The following is a 26,752-nucleotide window of genomic DNA, read 5'->3' as shown; positions in this document are numbered from 1 at the left end:
CCATTCTCTCTATATACACCTGAGAAGGAAAACTTAACACAAAGCCGTTTTTAGATGTAAGACACACACTCACTTTCATAACCTTTCTTCTATCATCTCTACCCCATTCATCCCCATTCAGCTTCCCTGATCAATACCTGGAAAACAGACATGATGCTAAACACACACCCACACGCTCCTGTTCTCACCTCTGTGATCTGTCTTGCCACGGCACGAGGCAAAGACAAGAGGTTCTCTTGCATCGGAAGAGCCATCCACATACTCCAGCTTCCTTACCCGTCCTTCGGCCACAGCAAAGAGGGAGAAGGGAGAGGGAGGGAGAGCTAGCAGGGTGGGAAGGAGGGAGGGATTGAGGGTGGAGATAGGGAGGGATATGAAAGAAAGTGAGAGGGAGAGAGAGAGAGAGAGAGAGAGAGAGAGAGAGAGAGAGAGAGAGAGAGAGAGAGAGAGAGAGAGAGTGGGGGGGGGGGGGATTAAGCCTCTCCAGATGAGTTCTGCGGTGAATTTGAATTGTGTCCCAGGAGTATAAAACAGTATGTACAGAGTGCAAGCCATGCAAACAGTACAATATTCACTGTATCGTGGGTGTTTATCTATAATATATTATCACTGCTAATGTATGTTTGTGTGTGTGTGTGTGTGTGTGTGTGTGTGATGACAGGGACAGCGGTGCACTCATATTGAAGTGTGTGGGTGTGTCTCAATTTATGCAACAACATCTGAGGGTTCTTGAAAGCACAGATTCTTTAGGACTGAAGATCATTCACAAGGATGAGATGTTTGTGAACACAGAAATTACCGTATTTTCACACTCGAGGTTACTCAGTGTTTGAATCATGTATGTAGATGTGTGGCTCACTCTGATCAGTCTACCACACAGTTTCATATTCGATTTTGCATGGATACCAAACACACAAAAGCCATGCCAGTATATATTTTTACTTGCTGTAATTTTCCTTGTCATGTTCATTTAGTGTGCTGGAGAAAAACAAGGCACTGCTGCATGAAATAGCTCCTTTTCTCAATGGCTGAACTTGCTGCAGGACGCTGCCACCTAGTGTTTATTTAAGGTCAGACACACCAGGTAAACGGTTTTGTTTTTAATCATTAATTATAGAGTTTACATCATTATTAAAACTGTCACAAAACGTTTTGTTTTGATGATTGCATTTTAAATGAATACATATTTCTTTAAACTCGCAAAAGTGTATGTGTTTGGTAGTTACAAAACTTCTTAAAACAGGATGAACATTTTGTTTTAACCTACTGAATGACATAAAAGGAGTTTGTCCAAAAAAAGCATATTTTATATAAGAGATGCTATAAAATTATACTGATTATAAAACAGCTATGTTAGTTTTATAAGACTGTTTTTGTAATTTTTAGTTTTTTCAGCAGTGGATGGCAGAGATCAACATGAAACGAGAAAGAAAAGGGGAAATGTAATGGGACAATGGTTCTCAGTCAGAACCAAAGTAACGTTGGATTGATCAAACCAAAGTTTCTTTCAAAAAATATGGTGTGTACTATCCAATATAATATAATATCTCAAAATTGACCTACCTAATTGGGGTTCCTTGCCTTCAGTTATCTTGTTCTATAATTTACTCTGACAATCTGTCACATGTTTTGGGCCCTGGGGGCACAGTCTGTATGCTCTTGTATTGCTGTCACATGTATGGAACAGCTGAATGCACAGAAGCTCTCTGCTAATCAAGGTAAAATCATGAAAGTATTCTGCTATTTTTGCAGCTATTCCCTGATGCACAGCTTCTTGTCATGCTCATTTGTGAATCCTGAGGACATGTTTTGTTTGTATTATTAGTATTTCAAATCAACCCACCTGGGAACTTGATGTAGGACTGGGAGGGACCAATGTTGGCCTGGCGAGGGAGAATAGGCGAGGACGGTAAAGAAATGGACACACCCTTGGTCAGTCTCTTCAGTTTTGCTGATCTTTCTGTGTAGCCATCACGGCCCTGGGGCTGTGCGGCCCGCCTGCTGCTACTGCTCTGCAAAGTGCTGTGAGTGTATGCCTCAACACCTACATGGAGAAGACAGGTGGAGAGATGGAGAAGGGCAGGTGTAAATGTTAAAGCAGCACAATGAGAAAGCTCCAGTACAGTTTAAATGACTATACAGAACTGTGGCTGTATATTAGCTTTAACATATCGCAAAGGGAGCAGTATCAAATATGCCTCACATAAGGGCTGCAACAGAGCGAACATATCTTGTCTTGGAGGCATATTGCTGAATGAGGTAATGGAAAGTTGGCAATGCCAGAACATCTATTTAAAGGAATGGGATCATGCTTAATAAAGAGGCTAGACTTATTATATTTCAATTCAATATTTCAAATATTTTGCAGCCATTCAAAATGATCCTGTGCTTCTAAATAAACACTGTGCATTAGATTTCTCCAATCCAGCTGAGTAGAGACGTCACTGTCAATTATTTTGATAATACCAGATTGTAGTAGTTTTACCTGTAGTAAAATTGAGTCATTCACTTCTTCTCTCTTTACATGTGTGTTTGTTTGGGTTAAGCAAAACAAGGAAACAGAACTGTACTACCTAATATTACAAATTCCCCTGATATGGCCTTGCATAATTCTTAAAAAGGACCATTAAAACCTTTCTCTGATCAGCCTTTGAGAAGGAGTGATATCTCTCTGTGAATGATCAGAGCCATTTCAATGTACTGTAAACATACTATATCATTTTAATGAGACTGACACAGTTCTCTATCCTCCTCTCTGTTCTTGCTACCCAGAGCAGCACATGATCAATTATTAATGAGCAACATGGTTGCTCTAATACTGAGCTCTACTTATGTTATCTATCTCTGCCTTCCCCTCTGTACTGCAGCAAGTTGACAACTTCACCCTGTGAAAATGCAGCTTTTAAAAAACATTAGCTTCACTTCAACAGCATAATCTTCACATTTTTGGCACAGCTTTCTGTTTACTTCCAACTGACCAGCCAACAAACCATTTAGCTTGTTTACAGTAGATGCAAACCATTTCTAACAAGTGCACAGATTCATTTAGTTGTATCCCATTCACAAATTCTAGTGAAAATCAGTATGTTTTTTTTAGTAGGTCAGGATGTTTTCCTAACCCAATCTAACTTCTCCTGACACACTTTAAATGCAAGCATCGGGACACTGCATGAAGGACGGAACACATTCATGAATTAGGCTAATTGAATTGGCTCTACTTAAGCCACCCAAGAGAAGAGAACCTGAATATTTCCATCAGAAAATGCAAGTGCTTGTGTGTACAGTGTAAGATACATTCCCACAGTTCCTATTATTTGTGACTACAGTGTCAGAAAAAAATACATTTCATCATCATTATCCCAACTATTGAGGAATGTAATGAAGGCAAGACCAAGATGCAAGCCCAAAAGGTGCAATACTGGCTTTGCTTTTAAGTTGAGGTGTCACAGTTTTATTGCACAGGTAATTTGGGGTGTTTGTGCTTACCTGAGTGTCTCTGGTTCTTTTTATCTCCTCGTTTTCCTCCTCCTCCATCTCTCTTGTTTCCAAACACAGCTCTGAACATACTGCAGCTGGGGCTGTTGCTTCACTGTTTACTATCTGTGGAAGACTATAAGCAAATGTTCATTTGAATTAGAAACTCAGCATTGTTTTAAGCATCATTACCCACCCTGTTAGTTTTTAATTCCACTGCTAAAGAGCCAGCAGCAGGATAATTGGAGGTTATCCAGACCATAATACATTACTAGTGGCCACACAATACATGGTCACACTTAATTTGTTTTATCCTTAAATGTTGTCATTCTAAAATCTTACCTGTTCTTAAGTCTTCTTTGTCGATGTCTTCATGTCTTCATATAAATCCGCAGGAAGCTGATCGGTCACAGTTTACCCTCGCGCAGTCCAATTAAGAAGTGTTGCACCCCCTCTGTCAGCTCACTGACTGATGGGAGCAGACTCAGGGGCGCGTTTGTCGTGCACACGCGTTTGCCTTATGCTCCAAATTTGACGTCTGAATGTTTATTAAGATCTGTACTTTTAACTCACAGTGTGCGCTATTTTTTATTTTAATTTCCATTTTTTGTGTCACTCTGCTTCTGCCAAGATATCGCCGCCACAATACAAATAACACTAATAGACTATATCATGGAGTTATTGCACATATCCTAATGAAACTATATCGATCCCTCCACTTTAGCCCTGCATAAGATAAGATAAGATGTATCTAAATTCAAATTGACACAAAAATACAGTTGAAAAAAAGAGTATGGGTGAAAATGTACTAAAAAAAGAAAAAAGAAAAAGAACGAATGAACAATAAACTAGACAAAATAGGATATAAAATGAAATACTACATTAAACTGGATTCTTTGTGTAAATAAATGTGCAATATGCAGAAGTTCCTGCGATTTACATTACAGAATATACCCTCATAGCTACAGATAAAAATTAATGTGCAATGTGCAGAAATTTTGAGATATAGCTATGGGCTACATGTGCATAAAGTTGGCTAAAATGGATTACAGCCTATTTAATATTCCTGCATCAAACTAACTGAAAAGGGCTACAGCTACTCGGACACTAAAACTACTGTAAAGTCAATTTATTTTCCATCTCAGAAATACTTTTCTTTTGATAAAAGAAAATGATACTTTGGGGGGGGGGGGGGGGTATCCGATATTTTTGGCACGGAAACCATACGAGAAAATAAGCTAATTTACATTATGAAGAAACAAGTCGCAATTTTGTAAATTTCAACTCCAGCTATGAACACCAGAGAACGACAGTGTGGAGAGGGCTTTGTTGTTCACATAAGATTTGTATTGACAAAAAAGTATTATTTCCTGTTTTGTGCATCATGTGTTTATTATATAATTTTTTGGGGTTCAATAAATAATGAAGAATAAAGGAAAAAAACGAAAAAACAACCATAAAAAAAACAACAGTGCAAAAGTCTCCTCTCTTCGTCCTCAAGGGGGCGAGAATGAGCCAAGAGTGGAAACCTATTTAACCTGGAAGCTTGAGACTCTCCGGTCTTTCACCGTGCTGCTCTCTCACTGGAAACTGAAGGAGCCTCCTCGTCTTGACAGTCTTCTTCACCAACATGACTCCTTGTAAGTTTTTTTTTTTTTTTTTAACATCGAGGGCTGTTAAATACAAATGATTTAAGAATGTAATGGGAAGATGAATATAAAGGTTTTTGGTCTGGGGAAAATATACTCTTTATCGGCTAGTTGAAATTTAACATGACTCCAGCTCCAGAATACAGTCTATGCCCCAGAAGCCATTTTTTTTCTCCTAGGATGGCAAAGTCATGACCCACCCTACTCTGCCTTCGATTCGTTAGAACTGGTTTCCTGCCTGGGTCACGTGTAGCGCTGGTCATGACTTCGCCATCCTAGGATAGAAAAATCTGGTTATGGCCTCATTGTTACCATGCGCGTTCTCTAGCTAATGCTAACTTTTACAGCTAACTTAACATATAAATCTGCTGAATAAAGGTTACAACAACAATCTGACGGAGTAAAACCAAGTACACCACAATAATAATCAGCAAACCATTATTGTTAAACCTTTTTTTAAATGTTTTATCCATAAAAAACTGCCTACAGTATGACTATCAAGCAAAATGCTAAACCTGTTAAACTAACCATGTTAGATGGTTTGGTTTACCTGATTGTTTTAAGGCTATCTATAATGTGTTAATGTAGCAGAGATGGCTAATAAAGAAGCATTAAAGTAACACTTGCTAAATTAACTTGAACTCATTTTCAAAATTAACGTAACTAAAGCACACAATGTAAAACGTTGAACACACTGCTCTGCAAAGCAAGCCCTTAAAAAGCAGACTACACAGTTTGTATTAAACACCGAGTGTTTGCTTTATATTTGCACCAGTGGCTAATAATCTTTCTTCTGTACTGTGTTTCTCTAGCTGTCCACATGCTGTTTGATGGACATCTGCACATGCCAGATGGAGGAGGATGATGGCTGTGTTTGTGCATGAGCAGAACACCACAGTAAAGATGTAACACCAGTCTGTTGGCAGCCTGACTTGAGAAAATGGGTCTGAGAAAAGAGCACCAACAAGACTGGATCTGCAGCCTGTCTTGAAAAGTATGTAAAGATATGTTAACTCTGTATGTGCTTACATCCAACTACTGTAGTGATCAAGCCATTTGGTCACATGCTGCATCTTTGACAGCCTGGGCTCTCTCTATTGTGAGGTGTCCTGGGTTTTTAAATTTCAGATGCAATATTAAATATCCCTGCGCTTTCTGCACACCTTTTTTAATGGTGTCTCGGATTGAAGAGGGGATGATAAATTGAAACAATTGCTCAAATATGAATCTGGAGATCACTGAAAGTTTTTCTTGCCTCTAGGCACTCTGGATACTTAAATTGTTAAATATCATGTCTTTCACCCTTTTCCAGTCCTGATGTGAAAACAGACTGAAGATTTCACAGCAGCTGTTCCAGTCAGCCAAGCTTGGTCAGGAGGAGACACTTAACAGGTGAGGGATCATTATAATGTTTAGTTGGTGATAGACCTCGATTTGCATCCACTGATAGACCTGAAGCAGACATCATTGGCTTCTCGGTTTGCAAAGAGATGCTAAACTGAATTTTCCTCGCGCTTTCTGACTGCTGCAGTCCATGGCAGTACAGATTGAATTGAGGCATACATTTAAATTAATTTGGCATAGTCCCACATCAAATACGTGGGTGAATGTGTGTTTGTAGTGTGAAAGCCCAGTTTTTGCTGTTATTAGTTCAATGTCTAATGTGTTTAGCAGGCAGATTATGAAAGCTTTATGCCATTTACTGAGTGTTCTTTATCGCTACTTGTTTTGCTTCTTTTTAATATTTGTGTGCTGTGTAGTTTAATTGTTTTCATTTCATTTTCTTGTAGGTAATGATCACGAGACTGAACGTCAGAGATTGGTCCTGTGGAATTTTTTTAATTTATTTTCCCCATTAGCCAGTTTTTCATTTGCCAGCAGCCCTTTATACACTATGTCCATTCCAAGCATAATAAATGTGCATGCACTGTATTAAATTGACATCCTGTCTTTTTGAAAAAATAAATATGTTCATTTCAGAAGTGTTGTGTATTTATTGGAAGAGGGGATATTTGATAGTTTGGTCCTGTTGCATAATGAACTCACATTACTGCATGGCTGTGTGATGCTTACAATAAGCAAACCATAAACCTGAAACAAATTCTACACTACAAATGTTCACTATTTGGGCCTGTTTTTAAAATGAAATGTATTTATACACCATAAGCATGGTACATTGGCTGAAAAGGAGATGAAGTCAAACAATGTACCTGGTATGCCAAAATGCTGCTTGAATACAACTTAGATTTTATGAATTTTTTTATTTGCATTTTAAAAAGTGTAAAACAAATTTAGTTATTCCAATGTGAAACACTTTAAAAATACAGTGAAGACATGCTGAAGTAACTAAGGACCCTTAAAACAGCAAAGGTAGCGGTTTTCTGTTCACATAAGCACAGACTGAATTTGTCTCCCACTTTTTTCTTTTTCAAAAGTACAAAAAAAAAAATCAAGTCCTACATCTACAAGAAGAACTGCCTTGTTACATAAAAATTAGTGGTGGGAGCTATCACCTGTGAGACATCCTCCTGTAGGCTTATTCTTTAAACATGAAACCTTTTGACTTCAGATATACTTGTCTCAAAACATTAAAAAATAATTCAAGAACCAATGGTTCATAAATGCATACTTAGCTTCCTAAAATTTTAAATCCTTTTCCTCTGATGGACAAAAAAGTTACCAAATACTGTGAGCGGCTTTTATCTCAGGGGTGTGACAAAGACCATATCAGGGAGAGATGGTGCACACTTTGAGTAAAACCTCAATTAGTTCTCTAATGCCCCGTTATCTCCTACAAGGTAACGAGGAGATACAACTTCTTCCTGTAAGTCTCAACCCTTGACCTCATAATCCAGTGTGTTTTGAGACCTGATGTGAGGAAGTCAGCTATGAGCTCCACGGTCCAACCGAGGCCTGCTCAGGGAAGGAAACCCATCAAAGTGTTGGTGGTGCTTCGCTCTATTCGTCAGTCTTTTCGTCGCCTTGGTAATGTCGGTACTCTGGCTTGAGCTCCCATGTGTTCTTGTGTGTTCCCTTCACATTGTAGATGCCGATGTCACGCAAGATTTCCTTCAGGTAAATCTGTGAGAAGAAGACAGTTATACAGAAAAGTTAAAACACACTGCTCTCGTTTCTGAATGAATAAAATGTGTATGCCAACATTTCTCACAATGAACAGCTGTATAAGAAGGAAAATAACTTCAGATACTTGGATCAACTTTGAGTTAAGTTTACTTCTAGACCTAAATTGAAGCCCACCATGTTGCCCTCTTGTCTTACCACAGGCTGTTTGGTGATATCCACTAGGTCTTTGATGTTGTAGTACTGGTGCTTCTCAAAAGCAGAAAACAACATGTCCAACACCTGCTGCTTGTCAGCTCTTGCTCTCTTGCCCTCCTCCTTCTTTCTCCTCTCATACTCAAGCTGCAAAGAAAATAAACAGACAGATCAGTTATCACGTAAGCCTAGACTACAGAGCCATACCACTGGCATTGCATATTATGGCTCATTCATTTACACATTGGATACAAATCTGGGTAGACAGTCTGGAAACTGTAAATGATTTTTAGTGACTGATTGCACGGCACATTTTCTTTAAGCCATGAAAACTAACAACAGAGTGGATGAACGAAAAAAAAGACGTGGAATTTATTTCTTACATTGTTTTCATGGTTAGCCACAGGTTTGTAGTTACTGGTGACAGCTTTATCCAACTGCTGTGACAGCCTAATAGGCTTGGTGGACTCTTCAATTTGTAACCTGTTAGATGATAAGAATCATTTTTATACATAATACATAAAATACATGCAGCATATACTGAGCATACAAACGTACAATATAATGCAACACTACAGACAAAACCTTCCATTACTGCCATGTTGTTTGAAGTTACTTGTGATTTTAGCATCAAATTAAAACAGGCATTGTATACTTCTACAAGAGTTTTTACTTTTCTGGTCACTTACCATTACCAACAGTACATTTTTATACATCTTCTTATTATTCTGTAAACCTGTGTGAACACTTTAAAACTACTCACCTCTTCAGCCTCATGTAGCTTTCACTAGCAGCAGGTCTGCACTCGGCTCTCTGCACTACCACTCCCTCCAAGGCTATTTTATCTGAAAGAAGAGAGTCAATCACAATTTCAGTTAAAAATGGTGTAATCCGTGTGTTCCCATGACATTTTCAGTGCATGCTTACTTTAAGTGACTTAAGTAAAGAAGGGAAGAGGTTGTATACGTCTAAGAGAGAAAGAATATATGAAAGAAGACATGTTTTGTGAACAAACTTAGAAATGTAGATTTACGTGATAGATATGGCTCTGTTTAAATCTGACATGACAATACATACAAAGTCAAATGTTACGGTTTAGGCAAAGTAAACCAGGAAGGCCATCTACTTCTCGTTTTAATTAAGTCAGTTTACGCCACAATTCTTCACACCTACTCACAAAACATCTTCCAAATCAGCTACTAAGAAGTCAGTTTCTGAATCAGCCTTCCAGAAACAGCTGTCCATACCGCAGCACTGTAGTTAAGGTCCAAATGATGAGCCATAATTGTCAGAAAGTTCAATTTACCACCATTATAGAATAAACTATTCAGTGTTATGTACAGTATATGAGTGAGAGAGCGAGTGATTACTGACACAGCCAGACTGTACCTGGATGACCTCATTTACCTATAAACTACAACGTGTGCCATTAGAAAAAAAAAGAAGATAATATATAAAATCACATAAAATTCAACATTCTACACATGGAAGGTTTAGATTTCTCAGGGGGAACAAAAAGATTGTCAGTACACTATCGTCACTGACAGCACCACTAGATCACATCACAGTGTGTTGAAATGAGGCTGCTCATGTCCACACAGTCAAACGAACCATTAGAGGAGTCACATATCCCATTTTCTTTGCCAACACCACGTCACAACTGGACTGGCATTAAATCCATCACCACCCTGGACCCCGTCTGATCACAGTCCTGACTTTCATTCACTCAAACCCTCAGGTCAAGATAGCGCAACCTACATATTAAAACTTGGCATGGAACTGTGCAGTAATCCTCAAAACAAAAAAAAAACCAAGAGGCCGTAGTGCTGCTTCAGGGCAAAGCTGCCCTACATGAGGATTATGTCTAGTTTTTTGGTGTCAATACATGCATCTTCCAAAGCATGTATATGGGTTACTATTATGATACAAAAAAAACGACATTCATTTGTGAAAGTAACAGGCGCTCATTGTGTCTGATTCCCAGAGATGTAACTTAATCACTCGCTGGCGAAACGGTGAACTCACCTGGACCTGCCCCTGCCCCCGAACCTGAGCTGCTGCCATCAGATCTTTCTTCTGACTGGCCTACAAGGAGGGAGGGATGGTGAAAATAAAAATATAGGGATTGGAAGACGGTGGGAGGAGGGGAGCGAACAATAAGAACCACACCCAGGGTTTAGTCGCACACGAAACGATTAATCACACAGAGCTCCTCCATATATTTGATTTCATCGCTGTTGAGCACACAAGCGTGCGCACGAGCAAAGCAAGCATGCCCTCACAACAAGCGAGCACAGATACCCTGTCCCACTACAAAATATATATCCATGACTGGGCTGCACAAATACTCAACTTATTATTTTAATGAACACTTTTTCCCCTCAAGAAATGTGATGCAACGAATTTGGGAAATGCAGCAGTGTTTTTTCAGCAGCTGCCTTTTTGGCCAGATCTCCGTTGAATTTCATGTCTAGTTGTGCTTATTAAATATCTAATTTAAAAAACTAAAATATTTAAACTGTGCAGCCCTAAATAAAAAAATGTAAGTAGCACAAGCTCACCTGCACCCATCAAAACACCCATATTACAATCAGAGGGCAAACAGAGCTGGTGAAGCTCAAACCAAACCAAAGAAACCCATGCACAAATTATATCAACTCCAAATGCAGCAGTGATTTGCGTTGATATTGGTTTAATGATAAATTAATTCAAAATTAGGCCATTGTGCCAGATCATATCCGCAATCAGCTGATGTGATTGGTGGTGGACTAAAAAAAGTTTAAGCCACAAACAAAATGATTGATAATCAAACACTGAAACAAAAACAAACCCTGTTACATGTAGAGACAGAAGCACAGATCAGACTGGATGAAGACAAATTTCCAACAGACCAGCTCTCTTCTGTTTTCCGTCGAGTGTTCACTTTGTATAATTCATATAAAGACTTTGTTAGGACTTTAGACAACCTCACACTCTAGGGAAAAGCTGTTGAGAGTTCACAACAAAAACGAGCAGGGCAGACAAGCGAGTGAAAGACTGTGCATGAAGACAGCAAGATGCACATAGAGTAGCAAGATGGGCGCTTCCACCACCTGATTACACAAGAACTTACCTGTGGGCTGTGGTGCCAAGATTATTTCACATCACAGAAAACTAATCAATATTTTTTTGGATTATAACCAGTGCCTCATCAAGCAGCAGATAAGGAAGCAGCGCAGCCTCCAGGTGGGCTCAAAGCTTGAAAACAGAAGCTTACCTGACGACGTCTCGGTGAAGACCGCCAATGTCTGACCTCCCACTGTCTGCATGGTGAATGGGTGCTCACGAGGCGCAGAAACGGTTTTGTCCTCTATACCCTCAATCACAGTAAGCTCTTCATTCAAAGTGAAAGACACCTGTGAAGAGAAGTGCCCAAAACTTAATCTATTCATCTCCTTTTCTATTTTTCATCTCACCGTCATTATCCTGAGTCCAGTACTGTCCAGTATCAGTGACAACTGAATTATGGATTGCAATTATCAATAAAATGCAGTATAAAGAATCACACTCTACTGGATTTGACTGTCTATAGACTGCATAGTAAAAAATATGTTATGGTATAACATCAAATCATTTCCTTAAAAGTGATGATCTTCAAGACGTACTAAAGGTCTGCAAAAAGGTTTAGAATGAGCACAATTGTCCATATAATTATGCACAATTTAAAGTGCAGCTAAAATCAATACATGCATGCAAAAGTTACAGCATGTATTGAAATAAAAGGTAGTGTTAGTCACTATGTTTCCAGTCATGGTGTTTGGTCAAAATTAGTTTGTGTTTACTCCAAATTATACTATATAAGGATTGCTATCATAACTCATGGGTTCCTATTACATACAATAAGAAAAGTGCAGTCTAACCTGTTTACCAAATTCATGATAATCAGCTGATATTCTGACTCAGGGTAAAGCAGTCTGTCCCTGTACATGACCATAAATAGAGTGATGTGCAAACATATCATACATACCTCTGTCTTTCCTTGGTTTCCTTTCCTTAAAGATAAAAATGATGAGCAAAATCAGAATCAATTGATTGGCAAGAGGAGGATTCAACCATTTGAAACGCATAAGTTACAATAGCTATCTAGATATTCACATTCATTTTACCCATCATCAGCACACACTACTCTTACCTTTCTTTCCACATCCACTTTTAATTTACTAATTAATTACACAAGTTAACATTAATAACTTTTGCCACATACTGACACACACATACAGTAAAAGCCTAAACTTGACAGGCTCACTTTTGCTACTTTACTGATGCTTAGTTGTTTCACATACTTGCAGATTCTGAGTTTTCCAACCTCGCCTCTGCCAGTCGCTTTTGCCCATTGCTGAGACAGGTATTTGGGCACCTGTATGAAGAAACGAGGATTTCATTTTATTTTTAAAAAGGCATGGAAAGGGACAACAAACATTAAAAAGTAAAACATGTACATTCATTTAAAAACGGTCACTGTGGTATTATATGAACTTTTCCTCTTGTATGAGGTTATTTGTCACATACTAATTATAAAAATCTCTACAATAGATTTAGGATTTTTCAAGTCTGTGTTAAAACAAGTCAGGTGACCATATCATATCAGTTCTCCTGTTCATACTGGGCATTAAAAGATCACCCTCAAATTTTGTGCAAACATGCATTGAAATGTTTATTTATATTAGCCGTCTGAGTTAGTCATATCAAGTGGATATCTGCCTCATTTGCAGTCTTTTTATTGTAAAATTCCCTCTTTGAGTTTCCCCGTTGAGCTGCAGTGAAACAATTGTAACTTGGAAAATCTGTCCTTTAAGTAAGCGTTTGTTGTATTTGTCGTATGTAGCCACTATTAGCTACAGCGTCCGGTTTTATTCACCCGAAATAGCGAGAGATGCTAAGCTACATTACTGTTAATGTTGGCTGCGTTTAAACTAAACAAATCAAATGAACTAGTCTTGTTAGAGAGTTTATATACGTACCTTTACAAGCCACACGCCGGTGTTTAGCTTGGCACCAGTTAAATCCACCTCTGTTTTCTCTGACATTTTGGTTTTAAAACAATGCTTTTAGCTTATTGAGCTAAGCGCCAAACGCATGCGTAAAATACTTTAAGAACGTACGGCAACTCTGAAGATCCAATTTACAGTTTGCGCATATGATGTATACCCCTCATATTCACCAATGCATAGTGTTAGAAAGGTTACTGTAGAAAAATAATGGGTTACAGATTACTAGTTACCAATCACTTAATCAAAGTAATAAAGCTTATAACATATTACCTCTTTATTACTTCTCTAAATGTCAAGGAATGTTTTCAGCTGCTGGGGTAAGTGTACCCATTGAGCCCACCAAAATCTATGTTCAGGTGTTTTTTAATGGATGCTGACATGATGTATAAGGGGGATAATTTCTTATAAAGCAAGATATAGATCTCATTTGAAAATGTATTCATTAGTTCATGTTTAAATATAAAATAAAGATATTTTATGAAAAAAGTCAAAAGTCTGGCATCAGCATAATATATACTGTGACACCATTCAAGCCCATGTCATGATTTATCTTCAAAATATTAAAAAATATATTGTTCTCAAAGAATTAAAAACAGTAATATATGTATTAAGTAACATGTTCTCACACAGGTTGTTATAATGGATTACAGTTCCATTTATTTTGTAATTACATTGTGTAACTACGTCACATGTAACTAGTTACTCCCCAACATTACCCATAAAATACAACGTATGGATAATATGTTAAAAAACACAATTTATTCATGTAAAAAGTCACAATGAGAGAATGCAAAGGAACACACAGCATAACAGAGCATTTCACAGCATTTTGTACAAAATGTTTTCCTTGAAACTAAGTAAAATCACTCACTGGTATTTCAATTTACAAAGGGCTAAATCACTGGCAAGAAAAGAGGCATTTAACGCACAATGTCCTGATAATATAATCAGTTTGAAAAGCAAGGTTTCAAGAGTTACTCACTATGTACATTATCAATATCAGATCCAGTAATTTGAAGCGAATGAGCATTGTAATTTGAGCATTAATGCTAAATGGAGTTTATTTGATGCTATTCACGCAGGAATCACTAGTGTTTACACACAATTGCAATTATGTTGGCCAAAATAGTTTATTATGTCATTGCTATTATATTGTGGGATTGCTTTATATCATGAATTGTGAAGCTACTTAATACCAAGCAATTACTAAGTCTGGGCATTCTAAGGATAACTTCTATATTGATCATAACAGGTGACTTCCAAAAATAAAATTTCCAGATCTCAAAAGATACCCTGATGTATATCAATATAGAAAATGTACTTTATTAATTGTAATATTTTCTCCTATATCAGCAGCCCTAATACAGTGTACAAAGTAAAATTTACAAAATCCACTGGCTGTTGCTTTATAACAGCTTGAACCTGCTTGAAACATTTACTGTAAGCATTACACTGAATGACAGAATACATTCCTATAAAAGGACCTGTCTGCCATGTAAATGTCTTAATGTTTAGTCCATTTCAGTTACCTCATACACCAACATAAAATTCAATTCTCCTTTTGTTACACACATAAGCATTGATAGAAACATGGTTCATATTTTACAAACCTATGTAAAAAGGCAGATAGTAACTAGAGGTCAGCACCTTCAAACGTGTACATTTTGACAACTTCTTAAAGAAACATTTTTTCCTTGCTGTGGGAGAAGCGTGTGTTCAGTTCCTGAGATTTCTTCAGCAGCCGCTGCTTCTGCGCCTCATCAAAGCGGTTGACCTGTAGGTCTGCGTCCCGATCGAATGGTCTCCTCTCCACTGGCTTGTCACCCGCCTCCTTTGCCTTTTCCTTCATAGTCTTTGTGTGCAAACTCATCAGAGACTCAGCACGTTTAGACTCCTAATAACAGGGGGTGGGTAGAAAAAAAATGTTGTACCAAGATTAATGTCAACATACATTAGGTTCCAAAAGTCTCAGCCCACTTAGGACCCTACTGTATGTGTAGATGTACATTACATCTGGTGTATATTAGGGAAAAAAGAATGTGGATGGTGATACTACTTACATTATACTTAGTCACTTTCTCTGCCATTTCTATGTCCTTCTTGGTGACATGAACGTTACTGCATTTCTCCACCTCACCCTTTTTCTTTCCCTCAAGGCGTTCCTGTGGATCAAGAATAAATCCGTGGAAAACAAGTAGGTAAAATGTATATTATACAAGATAAAAGATTACTAGTGCTAAGTATAACAACAGTTGTTTATTTATTAACAAGCAATTTTCTACCCTGGCCTTGCGCTCCACGTCTGCAGGCGTATCAGTCCAAATAGAGCGGTCTCCTTTCTCTGGGCCTGACTTCTTCTTGAAAGTTCGTGCCCCCAAGCCAATGTGCTGCAGTTCTGGCGGGAGCTCTGTCATCCATGTTTCTCTGGTCAGCACCTCAGGAGTGTCCTGTTAACATACAAATACACACAGACACAAATGCAGGTGGCAGAGGAGAAATGCTTTAAAAAGGTATGAAAAATAAACAGGACATCCTAATGTCATACTAGTGAAGTTCATACATTAAAAACACAAAGTGAAGTAAGCACATTGCAAGGCTCTGCTTCTGCCTCTGATGAAGGATGCTGGATAATAGGATAATATATGCTATAATATGAATATGGGAGCTCTGCAAACTAAAGCACAATGTTGAACTACACTACACTGTATGAGACTAGCCATTAAATAAATATGGCGAGTCAACATTTTCTCATCTCAGTTTTTCATCGCATAATTCAACAGTTTCACACAAAAGAAATATACTTTTATAGTTACACAATACAAACAACTGAAAATTAACTTCACAGTATTACATGCAATCAAACGTAATACTCATTACTCCTCTTCTATACCGTGTATACATGTACATATGCACCTCCTCTTTTACTTTGGACTTAGAAGCTGCTTTACATGTTTACATTTTTTTTGATGTAGTGTCTTTTCTTTGCTATTTGTAGATTGATATTATTACATCTTGGTTATATGCTCACCATCAAATCTTTCCTACCAAAAAATTCCACTTGTAATAGAATAAAGGAGCAAAAAGAAAATAAAAGAAAAAATTGAACTTACATCTTTAGTCAATTTCTCTTTCATCATTCTTGCCCTGCGCTCAAAGTCCAGAGCCACAGAGTCTTGAACGGGCCCTTTGGCCGGCATAGGTCCGATTTCACCCTCCTCCTCTCCCTCGCTGCTGGAGGGTTCAGCCTGATAGCCTGGGGGTAGTGCAGGCCCTGGGAAATCCTCTCCATCTTCATCATTATTTTCATCATCGTCATCGTATGCTGCTCTGCGAAACCCAGGAGGCAAAGCTGGTCCCAACAGAGGTGGCCTGAGAGAATACAATGAAGTTACAGCTTCACCAATTAACCATTTAGTCAACCTGTCATCCACAATTTGTCATTTTCACTTCATAATATTCCCTGTAGTACTGTATGGTTTTCATTTGGTCACCTTTCTGGTGAACTCTGTTTTTTCTTAAATCCTGGTGGCAGAGCTGGTCCAAAGAAACCATCATCTTCTTCTTCTTCTGGTACCTTTGTCGTCTCTGCCCTGTTCAAATGACAAATGTTACTGTGTGTTTGTTGTTACATTTCTTTCTCTCTCTCTCTCTTTTTTTAAAGAGCCCCAGCAGAAATGTGTAGAGACAAAAGATCATCTGAACAGTCATGTGTGTCTGATATGATTTCTTTACCATGATTTACTCCTTAAAATAGTGTCTCCGCCTTCTCCTTTATCTTTTAACTTTTATTTACAAATCACACTCAAGGGCTTGCACCTTAAAATTTGATTTTCAGTAAGCAAAGATACATTTTCCACTTTCAGCAAACAAAAAATAAAAAATGTACACACTCATACTTCATATTAAAGCTAATCCAACTGTAAAAACAAGAAGAAAAAACACATTTTTGTGTGGAAGGGGACTTTAAATGTCAGACTAAAGAACCTACTCTGCAGGTGTGTGACTAGTCTTGGCTCTTTTGACCAACACCTCCTGGTCACTTTCATCCGATGAGCTCGACGGTTCTCCCCGTTTATAACCTGGAGGCAGAGCGGGGCCAGCGACTAACACAGGGGGACAAAAGAAAACCAAAAACCATCACAGACAACCTCACACTAATATTAGTGATTTATACTACACGTAATCTGACATAAGTGTGGTTAAAACAGCGTCTGATAAGATAAATTAGTTGTATACATGACTTACATCCGCTTTCATTTTCAGAGTCTTCATCACTATCTTCTCTGAACATCGGGGGCAAGGCAGGTCCGATTACGTTATGAGACGACATATTTGTCCCTGTCTGATGTCTTACTAACTCTGTAATTAGTTAAAGGTAAGGGAGCTTTTTCGTAAACCACAGGATCCTCAAACAACGAGATTGACCTTTAACTCAGGAAGTAAACAGTAAAGCTTCAGCATCTTGTGTCAAGCTTCCGTGTTTTCTTTCCCAGCCGCATTCTGCGACAACCCGGCCTGTGATTGGCTATAATTCACGAAACTCACGAATACAAGCCAATTAGAAGCAGAGTAGGGCGGGTCTTTATGGAATGCGGGTGCGAAAAAATAACTGGCTAAAAATAGCCACACAAAAACTAAAAATGTTCAGTAATTAAAAACTATTTAATCTTAAAACCATAAAATAAAATATATACAGAAGAACAAACAAAAAAGTGCAGTAAAATAAGCATTAATTGGCCACAAATAAAAGATTGATCAAATAAGACAAGCTCCGATTAAGATTTTACTTTGAAGGCCAACACGGGAAATGTAACCTCCTCGTTGTGACGTTACATCCGCCCCATTGCACTACTACGCACTCCGTCTTTGTCGAGGCTCGTGAGAGCATCTGTCTGACTATGAAGACGTGTTTTATATGTGTTTAAAAAGATATTACCTATCTGAAAGTTTGTAAAAATGGGTAAAAAGGATAAAGGAGATCGGGGTGAGTTTCTAAAGCTACGTTTTAAGCTAGCTAGCTATCATCTAACTCAAGCAGACAGATGGAGATCCCGAGAGTGGAAAATATTTCACTCACTTTTTCTTAATGTGTGGGTTTATTTATCGCTCTGTCATTTTGCACTCGGACTGGGTTGAACATCATCGCTGAGTACATAGCTTGCTAAAGCTTAATATTTGCAGGTGTAACTTAACTTAGATATAAAGGGCAGTTCATGGGGAGATAACAAGAAGTGGTTATTTTCTCCTCCTGAAACTGTAGCTAGATCTCAACACTGCTTATTTCAGGCTACAGCAGCCTGCTTTGACTTCAATATTTCTTGTTGACATTACCTGACATTATCTGTTAGCCTGTTTTGGTAGTCTGTCCATGGCTACTAGGCTCATGTCAAAACACACAACATTAGACAGTTGAAGATAGAATGTGTAGCCCTGATCAAATTTAGATGAAAAGACTGGCTACTTAAAATCCATTTATGCTATGAAACGTTTGTGAAATTTAAAATGGAAAAATAAAATTTCCAAATGCAGGAATTGCTCATAAATAGATTGTATTGTGTATTTAGTGCTTTCAGCTGTACACAGTACACAAACATACAGTGTCATGTGCCGTCATTGAAATTTTAGAAAGCAGAAAAACTCCAAAATGTATTTGCTATACTAACTGACAGATAAACCTGTGCATTATCGTCATAATGTATGATAACGTTTTTATTGACATATCACAGGAGAATATATATATAGGTACATTTGTGCCAGTTATTTGTCTCACTCATAAACTCGTATTGTTGGGCTACAGAGAAAAAGTCCAAAAAGCGTTTCTATGAGGAGGAAGATGATGAAGAAGAGGTGGTGGGCAGTGAGTCTCAGGAGGCCATACCTGCTGCTGCTGGGAAACAAGTGGAAGAGTCCAGTACCAAACTGGACGAATATGGAGCCAAAGACTACCGTTCTCAGATGCTTCTGAAAAATGATCACTCCTCACGTCCCCTCTGGGTGGTAAGATGTGTTTAGATGTTTGATTTCCTGACTTGAGACTGTTTACACCTTGCAATCTTCCTCCTGATTTTACACACAATTTTAAGGGAGGGATCCTTGTATCTTTTTTTTCATTTTTATAATTCTTCTCTCCTCCAGGCTCCAGATGGACACATCTTTTTAGAGGCCTTTTCACCAGTGTACAAGTATGCCCAGGACTTCTTGGTGGCCATTGCAGAGCCCGTGTGCAGGCCTAACCATATCCATGAGTACAAGCTGACAGCGTATTCCCTGTATGCAGCTGTCAGTGTGGGGCTGCAGACCTCTGACATTGTGGAGTACCTGCAGAAACTCAGCAAGACATCTGTACCTGATGGAATCGTACAGTTCATTAAGGTCTGAATGAGAACAAGTCTTTAATGGGGAGGACAATGGGGGTGGAAGTTTATTCTAAAATTTATGAATGTATTGTATTTGTGAGAAAAAATGTGTCATATAATCCTTTTTCCTTCTCTCAGCTCTGCACAGTAAGCTATGGCAAAGTCAAGCTAGTGCTGAAGCACAATAGGTAAGAGTCATTTCAACATCCCTTCATTCTGTCTTTGCATCATGAATCCTCCTGCAGCACTTTTGAACTGTGCTGTCTGTGTCCACCCTCAGGTATTTTGTTGAGAGTGCCTTCCCTGATGTGATCCAGCGGCTTCTGCAGGACAATGTGATCCGTGAATGTCGTCTCCGTAGTGCAGATGGAGCGGACACTGAGCTCATTACTGAAGTCATCCACAGCAAGTCAGCGGTATGCCGTCTACCATCTTTTTTTGTCCTCACACAGAAACACATAAAATAATTTCTTACTGTTTTAACACAAAGATCTCAGTATAAAGATATGTTTTACATCAAAACCTATTTTTAAACACACGTCTTGTGAAGCAGGAATGAATTATACTGATAATGAAATAAAAATCAATCACATGTCAAGTTTTGGAAACAACTCTACATTTCCTGTCTCTTAACACAGAAAAACAGCAGTTTCATGACCACTGACAAATGTCTCTTTGCATCTACAGATCTCCAAGTCTGTTCAGGAAAAGGGAGGAACTTCCACCTCACAGGAGCCCACTGAGGGACAAACTTCAACCCAGCAGGTCCCCGAGGACATCTTCAGCTACTATGAGCAGATGGATAAGGAAGAAGAGGAGGAAGAGGAGACTCAGACTGTGTCCTTTGAGATTCGCCAGGTACACTTCAGATTTTATACATCGTTTTTTTTGTTTTTTTGTTCTTGCTTTTAGACCTGCAGTGCAGAACTTTTAAATGTTAATTTGTTACATTCAATGCAGAGTTTTTAATTCTCATGTCTGGTGCCACATTACCACGCTGACCTTTTAGCCGTTAATCATGCAGCTCCTCTAGACTTTCTTCATGTTATCAGACCAAATGGATTAAATTCATCACATCCATTATGGGAATGTGAGTGCCACCATTTACTCTTACTGCCAGAAGGGGGAGACAGAAGTCTTCCACCCCAGCTTTAACATTGTATTTGTGTGTTGATGCATTTGTCAGAAGGGACTGTTCTTGCAAACTGTATTACCACAGGTTGATACAGAACTGTTCTTCTCTGCTTTGATGTAGGAGATGATCGAAGAGCTGCAGAAGCGTTGCATTCAGCTGGAGTACCCCCTCCTTGCAGAGTACGACTTTCGCAATGACACAGTCAACCCAGACATCAACATAGACCTGAAGCCCACTGCTGTGCTGAGGCCTTACCAGGAAAAGAGTCTGCGCAAGATGTTTGGGAATGGACGTGCTCGCTCTGGGGTTATTGTGCTACCCTGCGGTGAGACAGCTGCTTTACTGTTGTGGAAGGATGGAACATGTGACAAAACAGAAACGATTCTATCAAAGCTGTTTATCACAGTAAAAATACAATAGCGATTTCTATAATAGCGATAGAAAACCGATCGTCTTTTTTTCTTTTTTTTTCGTGCGCCCCTTAATTATAGCTTCACGAGACAAAATTCACTTCGACCAGAAATGTTGTCGCGTTTTCATCTCGTCACACCCCTACAAATGACCTAATAATTGGAATGAAAAACACTGTCCTGAAGCTTCATTTTAATGTTTCCATAATTGTAATAGACATTTTTAAAACAGTCAAACCTTAAACAAATATCATTTATGTTTTTGTAGCATATGTTTAAATGTAAAAAGCTTTTTTTTTTTTAAATTTCTTTATTTATCTTCTTTGCTTTCCAGGAGCGGGCAAATCTCTGGTGGGTGTTACAGCAGCCTGCACAGTGCGTAAACGCTGCCTGGTGCTGGGGAACTCCTCTGTGTCAGTGGAACAGTGGAAGGCTCAGTTCAAGATGTGGTCCACGATTGATGACTCTCAAATCTGCCGCTTCACCTCTGATGCTAAGGACAAGCCCATCGGCTGCTCAATAGCCATCAGCACTTACTCTATGCTGGGCCACACAACCAAGCGCTCCTGGGAGGCTGAGAGGGTCATGGAGTGGATGCGTAGCCAGGAGTGGGGACTCATTATCCTGGATGAGGTGCACACTATTCCTGGTGAGTGGTTAACAGTAGTTACCATAGTACTCACAGAATTACCTCTCCAGTGCAACAATGTTAGATATACACGCTAACATAATAATTTTGGTGCTCTCTGCAGCCAGGATGTTTCGTCGTGTTCTGACCATTGTCCAGGCGCACTGCAAACTGGGGCTCACTGCTACGCTGGTGAGAGAAGATGACAAGATTGTGGACCTCAACTTCCTAATCGGGCCAAAGCTATTTGAGGCCAACTGGATGGAGTTGCAGAACAATGGCTACATTGCCAAAGTCCAGTGTGCAGAGGTGAGCACTGTAGTGTGTAGAGTGTACAGTAAATAAGATAAAAGGACAAAAATGTGAACAGAAGGTTGACACAGAGTTTCAAAATTTTACGTCTTATGTAGTGAGTCACCTTTTGATTGTGTGTTGTTTTCTGCATATAAATGTATACATTAAATGAGTATGTGTGAATATGAGATTCCATCATTAAAATCAGCGCAGAATTGGTCTTGCACAAATCTTAATATAATATGACTCAGTGATATTTTTGGCAAAGCTGTGGGCTGTATCTGCAGTCAAAAGTCAGTTACTTACATCTGTTATTTCAACATGTATTTTAATGAGGATTAATGAGCTAACATTTTATATATTACAGTAAGTACACTAAAGTCTGTTACTGCTTCCTCCATTATTACACACTCTGTGTACTGTTGCTTTTGTAATCCGACAGGAGGCTGCATTAAGAAGTGAGAATGCGTTCATCTCCTTAACAATTTCCCCCTGTCTGTGCTTCAGGTGTGGTGCCCGATGTCTCCAGAGTTTTACAGAGAATATGTGGCCATCAAGACGAAGAAGCGCATCCTGCTTTATACCATGAACCCCAATAAGTTCCGCGCCTGCCAGTTTCTCATTCGCTTCCACGAACGGCGCAATGACAAGATCATTGTCTTCGCTGATAATGTCTTTGCCTTAAAGGAATATGCCATCCGCCTCAACAAGTAAGTCATTCACAAAAAGAGCACTTTGACCGTTTCAGTCAATGGCCTGTTTAGAGTCAATTTCTTTATGTTTGTTAATACCTTTCTCTCGTTGTCCTCTCAAGGCCTTACATCTATGGTCCAACGTCTCAAGGGGAGCGTATGCAGATTTTACAGAACTTCAAACATAACCCCAAGATCAACACAATTTTCATCTCCAAGGTAAACTGATCGATGTAGTATGAATCTGTGAATGTCCTGTAACTGTATTCATTTAACCACCATGTGCCCCCTTGTAGTAATAATAATAATAATAATAATAATAATAATAATAATAATACATTTTATTTGATGGCGCCTTTCAAGTCACCCAACGTCACATTACAGAGAATAAAACAGCCACCTACTGTGGCCTGTAGGTGGCACAACAGTGTTTCCAGACAGTTGACCAAACATTAATCTTTTGCCTCCTCGCTGTGCTACTGTTGAATTGTGTTGGGACTAATAATTGAGTCTTACCCAAAAGAAGTAGTAATCCAGTTATGGCATCTGACATTGATTTGTTTTCATGCTGTAGGCAATTACACATTCCTCCAGACATTAACCACTGTCCTTGCTTATTATTGATAAAGCAATTCAGTAATCATCGATATTTTAGGTATTGCTCGATGTGAATGAATAAAAGATTTTCTCTGGGATTCTTTGTGTAAGAGAAAATCTAGAGCTTGTGAATCTCTTTTAAAATTGTAAACTTAAAAAGCAGCACTGTGACCTGTGACACAATGCTAATAAGTATGTGGATTTGCTCTTTATTCCTGCAACTAAACAGGTCGGAGACACCTCATTTGACTTGCCAGAAGCCAACGTTCTGATACAGATCTCCTCTCATGGTGGATCACGTAGGCAGGAGGCCCAGAGGCTTGGCAGAGTCTTACGAGCCAAGAAAGGTTAGGCAGTGTGAGCAGCTGTTTTTTAACTTATTGACTGTTGTGCCTGAACAGAGGCAGCCAATCTCACTGTACCTTGCCTCCCTGTTTAGGAATGGTAGCAGAGGAGTACAATGCATACTTCTACTCACTGGTGTCACAGGACACCCAGGAGATGGCTTACTCAACCAAGAGGCAGAGGTTCCTAGTGGATCAGGGCTATAGCTTTAAGGTATGTTCACCCTTGTTACGTCATATAATCTCCAGACAATGTTATCATTATTTGTGCTGCTACAGAAATATACACCACAGATTGTATCCAGTTCATATGATAGATTACATCTTTATTTGTGGGGATTCACATGGGAACAACATTCAAGACTGAAATTTAAGCGATTCTGGCAACAGCCAATTAGAGTCTAGTTTCAGGTGGAAAAAACAATGAATGCTACAGAAGTAATTTAAATCAGCAGAGAACTTCACTAGTTTTTCTACTAAGCCTCTCTACTATATTTAGAGGAATGAAGTTCATATGAAATGACAACATGCCTGGAAAACATCACAGAAGTAAAAACAAAGCATTTAGTCATATCTTAGGGCGTATTCACACCTGCCTTGTTTGGTTCGGACCAAACCAAAAAAATCGCTGGTGCGGACCTTTTGGGCTGGTGTGAACACAAACCATCGAACTCTGGAGCGGACCAAACAGTCGGACCGAGACCCAGTCGGAGAGGTGGTCTCGGTTCGCTTCCAAACGGACCCTGGAACCTGGAGCTTTTTGTCCAATGATTGAACGATCTTTGCACACATGTGGGTTTGTTGACAAATTCTGGTCCACTTGCGAAAAGCGCAATGTGAACAGGAACCGCACCAAACCAAAAAAGAAACATTGTATTTTGGTCCGGACTAAATAAGCGGACCAAAGGACTTTCCTGGTGTGAATACGCCCTCAGTGTAATGTGATGTTTCATCATACATATTGTCTAAATGTTGCACTCTTTTTATAGGTGATCACCAAGTTGGCTGGTATGGAGGAAGAGGACTTAATGTTCTCCACTAGAGATGATCAACAGCAGCTGCTTCAGAAGGTCTTGGCTGCGTCAGACCTGGATGCTGAGGAGGAAGTGGTGGCAGGAGAGGTGGGCGGACGACCACAGGTGAGCACTTTCTTAAAACTCAGACTCAGAAAAGCCGCACATTAATGTTTGCTTATGTATATGTACAATTCTGCTTTGTTGTGTATCACAATAGTCTTTTTTTCTGTCTCCTGCCTCCTGATCAGTTCTCGAGGCGACCAGGCACCATGAGCTCCATGTCAGGAGCAGACGACACCGTTTACATGGAATATCAGAGCCGAGGCAGCAAAGCCGCCGCCTTGAAGGGCGTCCATCCGCTCTTCAAGCGCTTCCGAAAGTAGAAACACTGAAAGACTGTTGCTACAGGATGAGAGGATGAAGTGGAGGAGCAGTAATGTTATTCTGAGGCTGAGGGTCAGATCGTCCAGCTGGTCTGGAGAACAGAACAGTCAGTGGAGACCTCCTGAAGCTACGTATTATCTGAAGCTAATGATGATATATAAAACTTCCTCCTGATCGCTGATGGTGACGTACATGTTGCAGTGAATGATTCCCAGCTGGGCTCAGATGTGATATGTGATATATCTGATGTCCCGTTTCAGACATGTTCAGCTGAAATGCAGCGCATACCAAGCGAGACAAAGTGTCAACCATCATTGTTCCCTCGAAACAAAATAGTGTGTTGTTTTTTAATTTGACTGAAATTCAGTGACAGTTCTTCGAAATAACTGTATGTAGGAAGAGATTTGATGCAGTATGATGATATTAGTCCATTAAGTAACAGCTTTAATAACATCTTTCAGTCATTTGTCAGTGAGTGGATTCATCATCATGTCATCTATGCTTCACTAAGAATACAACTCCAAACCAAGGATGTATAAACTTTAGTGAATTTGGCTCCATTTATCCAGTTAAACAACTATGGTGTGTAAATCTGTTGTAGATTGCCCCGTTGATGCTAGTTTTCATTTCAGGATGTTCAGGTTGTGAAATTTCTACTGTAAAATGTTCTTTAACATTATTTTTTCTTTGTAAAAGAAATATTTTTGATTTATCTTGTCAAGTTCATCATACATGGTGATATGTTTGAACTGTAAGAATGATTTGTGAATGTTGTTTCACATAAGATGTTTGACAAACTTCTACAGTTTTAAAGAATAAAATATTTTTGTGGGTTTTTTCACAAGCCATGCAGTAACCAGGAAAGCTATTTGCATCAGTAATAAATGAATGTTTGTCTTAATAATGATTATTCTGGTTTGTCTGTTACTCACAGCGGGCAAACTGAAGCATGACAACACTTAAAATCAATTAGTAAACTATACAAACATATAAATGTTATTCCTGCCACACACAGGTGAATATGTACATGAAGGCATCCGTATTGTGCATTCAGTCACATTAAAATGTAGTGCAGATATCAGGATGGGCCCTTTAATCCCTGCGCCAGGTATGCCAATCCACAGCCACAGTGCAGCAGTCACTGTGTTAGGTTTATGAATCTGCACTCACTTTGTAAATCTATAGTTTAGTTTCTAAGAAAGGCAATTAAGCCAAATATTAGGATTGAAGGCACTGCTGAGGTCAAATCTGACCATGTCTACTGAAAAGCACCAAATGTTTTATCAAACTCATAATAGCACGAGCACTTTCTAAGACACAGACATGAATAATGTTCACATATTTTACATTTGCTGAACTGTCATATCATTTACCTTTTGGAGAGGTTTAATAACCTACTGGATTAAAGGGAAATGTTACACAAATAAATCCATGAGCCCCAGAACTTTTCTTTACAGTCTTGTCTCC

General features: G+C 39.0%; 4 protein-coding genes, 1 long non-coding RNA gene and 2 other non-coding genes across 10 annotated transcripts in view; 4 read left to right on the top strand and 3 right to left on the bottom strand.

The window, feature by feature from the left end:
- LOC128362562 (protein TANC1-like) overlaps positions 1-3,565 on the bottom strand; it is a 33,637-nt gene extending 30,072 nt beyond the window's left edge. Inside the window, exons 1-3 of the mRNA XM_053323351.1 lie at positions 3,487-3,565; positions 1,844-2,044; positions 189-281 (exon numbers count right to left, since the gene is read on the bottom strand). Of these exons, the coding sequence (XP_053179326.1) occupies positions 189-281; positions 1,844-2,044; positions 3,487-3,565 (373 nt within the window). The remainder of the gene's footprint in view (positions 1-188; positions 282-1,843; positions 2,045-3,486) is intronic.
- Positions 3,566-5,045: 1,480 nt separating this feature from the next.
- On the top strand, positions 5,046-7,273 carry LOC128362617 (uncharacterized). The gene is made up of 4 exons (XR_008321640.1): positions 5,046-5,114; positions 5,936-6,117; positions 6,436-6,515; positions 6,914-7,273. It is a non-coding gene; the product is annotated as an uncharacterized LOC128362617 (long non-coding RNA).
- LOC128364111 (small nucleolar RNA SNORA31) lies at positions 6,191-6,327 on the top strand. The gene has a single exon (XR_008321747.1). It is a non-coding gene; the product is annotated as a small nucleolar RNA SNORA31 (small nucleolar RNA).
- LOC128364149 (small nucleolar RNA SNORA31) lies at positions 6,558-6,690 on the top strand. Its single transcript, XR_008321759.1, has one exon. It is a non-coding gene; the product is annotated as a small nucleolar RNA SNORA31 (small nucleolar RNA).
- A 111-nt stretch (positions 7,274-7,384) lies between the features above and the next one.
- On the bottom strand, positions 7,385-13,519 carry gtf2f2a (general transcription factor IIF, polypeptide 2a). 3 transcript variants are annotated; one of them, XM_053323411.1, is made up of 9 exons: positions 13,400-13,519; positions 12,722-12,795; positions 12,406-12,430; positions 11,656-11,794; positions 10,425-10,484; positions 9,163-9,244; positions 8,783-8,882; positions 8,403-8,546; positions 7,385-8,204 (listed from the first exon to the last, which is right to left on the bottom strand). In XM_053323411.1, exons 1-9 carry the CDS (start codon positions 13,463-13,465, stop codon positions 8,082-8,084), a joined length of 813 nt encoding a protein of 270 aa, XP_053179386.1. In that variant the 5' UTR covers positions 13,466-13,519; the 3' UTR covers positions 7,385-8,081. The 3 variants fall into 3 exon arrangements, with proteins under 3 accessions (XP_053179386.1, XP_053179394.1, XP_053179403.1); XM_053323419.1 differs by having other exon boundaries at positions 10,431-10,484; XM_053323428.1 differs by lacking the exon at positions 10,425-10,484.
- A 661-nt stretch (positions 13,520-14,180) lies between these two features.
- Positions 14,181-17,853, bottom strand: gpalpp1 (GPALPP motifs containing 1). Its single transcript, XM_053323399.1, has 7 exons — positions 17,675-17,853; positions 17,418-17,532; positions 16,921-17,019; positions 16,540-16,798; positions 15,712-15,876; positions 15,490-15,591; positions 14,181-15,323 (listed from the first exon to the last, which is right to left on the bottom strand). The coding sequence occupies exons 1-7, from the start codon at positions 17,757-17,759 to the stop codon at positions 15,105-15,107; spliced, it is 1,044 nt and encodes a 347-aa protein (XP_053179374.1). The 5' UTR covers positions 17,760-17,853; the 3' UTR covers positions 14,181-15,104.
- Positions 17,854-18,279: 426 nt separating this feature from the next.
- Positions 18,280-25,643, top strand: ercc3 (excision repair cross-complementation group 3). Of its 2 annotated transcripts, XM_053323372.1 has the most exons (16): positions 18,280-18,413; positions 19,227-19,426; positions 19,565-19,801; positions 19,924-19,973; positions 20,066-20,201; positions 20,473-20,643; positions 21,041-21,245; positions 21,665-21,979; positions 22,083-22,267; positions 22,760-22,962; positions 23,067-23,163; positions 23,771-23,888; positions 23,981-24,099; positions 24,875-25,024; positions 25,150-25,291; positions 25,337-25,643. In XM_053323372.1, exons 1-15 carry the CDS (start codon positions 18,386-18,388, stop codon positions 25,282-25,284), a joined length of 2,349 nt encoding a protein of 782 aa, XP_053179347.1. In that variant the 5' UTR covers positions 18,280-18,385; the 3' UTR covers positions 25,285-25,291; positions 25,337-25,643. The 2 variants fall into 2 exon arrangements, with proteins under 2 accessions (XP_053179347.1, XP_053179339.1); XM_053323364.1 differs by having other exon boundaries at positions 25,150-25,643.
- Positions 25,644-26,752: the final 1,109 nt, after the last annotated feature.

Source organism: Scomber japonicus, chromosome 1, assembly GCF_027409825.1.
Source record: "Scomber japonicus isolate fScoJap1 chromosome 1, fScoJap1.pri, whole genome shotgun sequence".
NCBI classification, from domain to species: domain Eukaryota; kingdom Metazoa; phylum Chordata; class Actinopteri; order Scombriformes; family Scombridae; genus Scomber; species Scomber japonicus.
This window is presented reverse-complemented; position numbering and strand designations above follow the sequence as displayed.